Source organism: Macadamia integrifolia, chromosome 7 (genome assembly GCF_013358625.1).
Source record: "Macadamia integrifolia cultivar HAES 741 chromosome 7, SCU_Mint_v3, whole genome shotgun sequence".
Lineage (NCBI taxonomy): Eukaryota > Viridiplantae > Streptophyta > Magnoliopsida > Proteales > Proteaceae > Macadamia > Macadamia integrifolia.
In genome coordinates, this window is record NC_056563.1 from 11,935,438 (window position 1) to 11,941,257 (window position 5,820).

At 36.8% G+C, this 5,820-nt stretch overlaps 1 protein-coding gene across 1 annotated transcript; it reads right to left on the minus strand.

Annotated features, from left to right (window-relative positions):
* Window positions 1–2,738: 2,738 nt before the first annotated feature.
* LOC122083081 (late embryogenesis abundant protein 7-like) lies at window positions 2,739–5,350 on the minus strand. Its single transcript, XM_042650759.1, has 3 exons — window positions 5,232–5,350; window positions 5,018–5,152; window positions 2,739–3,186 (listed from the first exon to the last, which is right to left on the minus strand). The coding sequence occupies exons 1-3, from the start codon at window positions 5,271–5,273 to the stop codon at window positions 3,094–3,096; spliced, it is 270 nt and encodes an 89-aa protein (XP_042506693.1). The 5' UTR covers window positions 5,274–5,350; the 3' UTR covers window positions 2,739–3,093.
* Between the last annotated feature and the right edge of the window lie 470 nt (window positions 5,351–5,820).

Consider the following 5,820-nt stretch of genomic DNA (forward strand, 5'->3'; position numbering starts at 1 on the left):
TCATGGAACAATTAAGTTGGATCTATCCTTTCCCTTTTTATAAATGAGAAGGATATCATTCAAAGCTTCATCTAATCTGAAACTTCCCAGGAAAGTAGAGGTTGAGAGGATCAATCCCATCTAGGAATCAAAATCTTGTGGTTCACAAATCAAAATAATGTGTTATTCCTACTAACACCCTTGCATTGACTGACAAAATGAAAGCTACAAAAATTCCACGAGATGGACCCCCCAATATTGGTCGTCTTCCATCCTATTAATTGGCCCCAGTTCAGCAATCACAATGATAGGTTTCAAATTCCAAATTCTGGTTTGGGTTTAGAAATCGGGGATCGAATCGGTTCAAGGCCAATCTCGATTCTGTGTTGATTCGGATTATCTTATCCTTGTATGGAAGCTAGGGTTAGAATAATAAAACTATTGTTGATCCAAACTGATCCAAGCTAATTCCGATTAAATCCCAGATTAAAATCAATTCTAATCAATCTAAATCCCGATTCTGGAATTTTAAACCCGGGATTCAAACCTTATTCTTCTTTTTTTGCTAACGATGGGTATCTAGGCCTTCGGCCTGACTAGTCCCCCAAGCCCATACTGACCCCACAACCGCATAAACTGGATCATACTGGGGTTGAATGAGAACCATTCAACTTTCACTGAAAGCAGTGAAGAGCACTAAACACCCCCATGTGAATAGCTTAAGGTGTGCCTAGTGTGAATCGAACTCAGAACATCCGAGTTTATGACTTCAAAGCTCATTCATTCTTGAGTCAAAGTCATCAAGGTCTGCTGCACCTCCCACAAGAAAAGCTGGGATGACAATCAGCAAGGTTTCTTGCCCTTCCCACAAGGCCAGTTGAGGTAACATTCAACAAGGTCTCTTGCCCCTCCCACAGGACAAGTTGAGCTAAGAGTCAACAAGGTCTTTCAACACAATTTTATTTCCCTAATTACTTTGGGGAAGAAGGAATACTACCCATCAGTGTTCCCAAGTGCAACCCCTTGTTTTCAAGGGGACAAGGGCGTATATTTTCTTTACCCCTTAAAAGAAAGATGTTGTGTCTAAGCATGGAAAATACTAGATGGTCGAGTAACATTCTTTCTCAATTTTTTTGGTCCATATCAAACAAGATTAACTCTGTATTGTGGCTTTCAGTCAAAGCCATCAAGGTCTCTTGTCCCACACTAGAAATATTATGACCTTCATTTCGCAGTAGCAAAACTTCTTAACTAGAATTGACCCACTGCATTTTTTTTTCTCGGAGTTTGAAGAAGCTCAACTAGATATAAAGTGGACCAATTTTGTAACTATTTGTGTGTCTAGGCAGTCTTTTTTGTGGGTCCTTCTTCCATTTTATTATTGAGCGTATAGATCTGTAGTCAAGTGCAAAGATCTTCAATCTACCAAAAAATTTTGATCTTTATTCCCATGTCATCAATAAAATTTCATTTATCAAATTCTTAGATCATCAAAGTCGAGACTTGGAGGAATGATCTTCTAGCTTAATGGCAGTCAGATTGGTAGGATGGCAGTTGGGTTCTATCATAAAATCATAAGTCCAGAAAAAGTTGCTGATTCGACCCTCTTACCCCCTCCCCCACCTTTTTTAAGAATAATAGTAGTTTAGTAGTTTGTAATAAGTGTGGCACAGTAAAACCATTGTGGATCCTGTTCTGGCTCCTCAAAGGTTCCTATCTTGGCTCGACGTGGGTCTTGCACCTAAAAAAGGAAAAACAGAGTCAAGAATTAGAGATTGTTTGGGCTGTTAAGTATTTTTCTAAAACTAAATAGGAGTAGTGAGGAAAAATAAATAAATAGTCATTATAAAAAAAAAAAATCAAGATCTTAGTAAAATTCTGGCACTCTCCTACTTCTTTCAGTACTGGTCTACACAAATTAGTCTTTAAGATCCCAATAAAATGCATTTTGAATTGTTATACAAATTCTTTAAGTATAATAATGATTCAAGTGAGGGATGGAAGTTACAGAGTTTGCATATGCCAATGCCTTACAATATCTCTTAATTTCAATCTTAAATTTATAATTGATCTACAAGAAAATATTAATGGACTAATACTACATGCCCAGTTCTAGTATTGTGGGGCGAGTCATAAGATTTCTTCACTCCATTGCCAAAAGCAACCTCCTCACTTTCTGTGGGAGGAACAGAGTGGTTAGGAAGTCATCCAAAAGTAGTTTTTTATGGTCCATGGGCATTTCATGGTTTAAGGTATTGGTATTAGATAGGCTATATCACGTGATCCATATTAATATTGATATAGACCGGTCTCGATACCTGGTTAATCCCACAATACCATATTAATAGAATGGTATGGATCAGGGATAAGACTATAAAAAACCCGATTTTTAAGAAAAGTAATGGCAAAACTATCTGATCTGTATCGATATCGTATTGATACAACTAAGAATTTGTTTCTTGGAGTACTTGAACTGCGGAGATGATTTATCAGCTTTGGCTGTTCTTAGAAACCACATTTCGCACTAGGAGCAGACAGTGAAAAGATTTAACCTTAATCACGGTATGGGAGAGGGTTCGTCACGCCATCAATGTGGAGATAATATATAAATATTTAATTATTTTACCTTTGTAGCTTAACAGTGAATCCATATCGGATCAGTCAGGATTGGAGATTGATGCCAAGATTGAACAATTGTTATAAATATTTCCATTGAGACCAATTGAGTTAGAAAAAGAGAAAGGAAGCAAAAGAAATAATTTAAATCTAAATATTTTGTTATAAATATATTATTAAAGCTTTATTACAAAATCTCCTAGGGGCTCTTAAAAGAACTTTCCACTAGAAGAGAACTCAATTCATCCACAGATTTGAAGATAGAAAAACTCCAAAAATCAAAAATCAAAAGAAAATACAAAGCACCTCTATCTACCCTCACAAACTCTCTTCCTCTGTCACTTCCAAAACAATTCTCTAGGAACCATAAACTACTACAAGACTTACCAGAGAGATTATATATCATCTCTACTTCTTATCTGAGACAAAAAATAAAAAGAAAAAAAAGAGGAAGGGAAGGGCTGGTTTCTGCTTTGCATTCTTATTTGCCACATGCTTTCACTTCTTGATGTTGCTGTTGTCATTCATTCCAATTGTGTTCTTCATGGTGTCCACGGCACCGTGTGCCATATTCTTCATTTGGTCTCCAGTCTAAAACACAACAACAACAATAACTAACAATAACTAGGCCGTTACACAGAGAGAGAGAGAGAGAGAGAGAGAGAGAGAGAGATTTCAACTATTGAAATATAACAATCTGATGGAAGGCTACAAGATCATTTGGCATAGTAATCTAATAAGTTGAGTCCATTTTAATATTTCAGTTCAAGGGTCATTTGGGACAGTCCAAATTGATGTGATAATATATATATATATATATATATATATCTCGATGCCATCACGTGCCTCAGAAAGTAGAAGTTTTGAGTTCAACTCTTCTTCATCTTTAGAAGGCACTCGAGTGATTTTTTTTTTTTTTTTTTTTAATGGCATATTGGTTATTACATAGTAGACCCTCATAGGGGCCAAGTACAGACATACGGAAGAATCAACAAAGGCCCAAGGCCACACTTCTTGGAAAAGAAGAAAATTGATACAAACCAAATAGATGTACTTGAAAGAAGTTGATCAAGTGACCCATGATAATAATGCACTTGAGGTTTCAGTCTTTTCTAGTTTTTGAACTATTCCCCTCTTTGGTTACATGTTTTGATCCTCTCCCCTATTCTAAGTGGTAGTCTTTTTGTGGTTTTGTCTTGGTTTTGTCTAATTAAGGCCTTGCCCCCTTTATTAGCCTTTTTAACTACCTTGTCTATTTTATATTTTTTGTTTCTTCTTTAATATATTTTCATTAAACCAAAAAAATAAAGGGTAATTTACAGCGCCACCCCTAGAGAATGTCACAATTATAAGAACACCCTCTTTGTTTCACTAAATTAGACTCAGACCCCCTATCGTCAGTCACTGTTAAAGAATATACCTTATATGCTGATGTCAGCAACTATATTTTATTTTAAATACCAAAAATACCCCTTATTAAATATGAAGTACCTAAAATACCCTTGCAATAAGTTAATATTTCTTTCACCCTAAGCAATGGATGCTCCATTGATATATTTTTTCGAGTTTTGCATCTTTCGGTAAAAAAAAAAGTTGTCCCGCTGCGTTCAGCCTTTGTTCACACCATAACATGACACCTACCGCCGCCGTGAAGAACTTGGAGTGGAATTGCCGAAACTCTTCCTATTCTAGCTGCACAAAGTGCTTCGGAGCCCTCAACAAGGTAAATTCACAGAATCATAGTAATTTTTCTCTCACTTTTCGCCATTTTTGTCAATTTGATTCATTTCTTGCTTCTGCAAGTCCTCTTCCTGTTCATACAAAGTAGGAGGAAATGGTAATGGTGGATAATGTAGAATGACAAAAGTGGCCTTTTTTTTTTTTGTTGAAATGTGAGCAAGTAAAGGGAGATGGGAAGAATGGGACAGGTGGAGGTGATTGGAGGGAGTAGGGAAGGTGAGAATAGATAGGGTGAAGAGGAATTGGGTTAAAATGAATTTTAGTGAAAAGGGTATAGCGGTCATTTTAACTTTTAATTTAACTGTGACTGATGTTAGGGGGTCTGAGTCTAATTTGGTAAAACAAAGGATATGTTCTTATAATTGTGATATTCTCCAAAGGGTGGCGTTATAAATAACCTAAAAAAAAAAAAAAAAAAAAAGTAGAGTTTCATATATATTCATGGAACTAAATCTTAGTCGAAAATCAAAATCTCCAAATTATCTCGATTTCAGATCTAACCAAAACAAAACCCATGATCAACCTAATGAGGCTAAGGTTGAAAACGAAATTGAGATCTAGACCGGTCTACTCAATTAAAATGACCATCTCAACCGTTGGTTTCTTGGGCTGATGAAACTGTTGTGGGGCCCAAAAGAGAGAGAGAGAGAGAGAGAGAGAGAGAGAGAGAGAGAGAGAGAACCTGCTGGAAGAAGCTGGCAGTCTCATCCTTGCGTTGTTGGGCAGCGTCCATGGTGGTCTGAGCCGTATTTGCCACGTTGTCACGGGCACCAGTTGTGGTATCTTTAGCAGACTGAAGCCAATCTTCAGTCATGGCCTAAAAAGACGAAGAAAATGTTAAATAGTCCAAATTACAGGGGCAAAAATAGTCAAACCAGAAAGTAATTGCAACTTACCTGGCCTTCACCTGCACGGAATTGTTGCTTAGAAGAGTCCATTTCTCTTTTTTATTTCCTTTCTTGTCCTTTCTTGGCTTTTCTGGCGTGTGTCTCGTACTCTCGTGAAGCTTTGAACGTGATATGTCTGAGCTTCGTCGAGAATGTAATATATATAGTTCAGGTAGATCGACCTATTATTCACACGTGTCATGTGATCATCATTGATTTGAACGGGCATTACTGCTTTTTCACGGGGATATGGGGAGATAAACTCGGACCTCCCAGATCTTGCAGTCTCGTGCATGGGATTGTTTTTTTATGAGGAGATAAACTCGGTCAATGTATGACTTTCTCTCACGTTGCCTGGAGATTGGATCTATCGTCCATACAATCACCTGTTTGGATGAGTATTATTCAATATCTATCTTTCTTATCTATGTAATGATAGAAAATATGATGTGTTAGAGGTTTACTTGTATGATCAAGTGATCGAATAACAAATTTATCCGAATTTGTTCTTCATCGTCTGGACCACACTTAATGAAAATGCCCAATAATTTAAATAAAAATAGAGAACAATAGAAAACAAAAAGCATATGGTATGGAT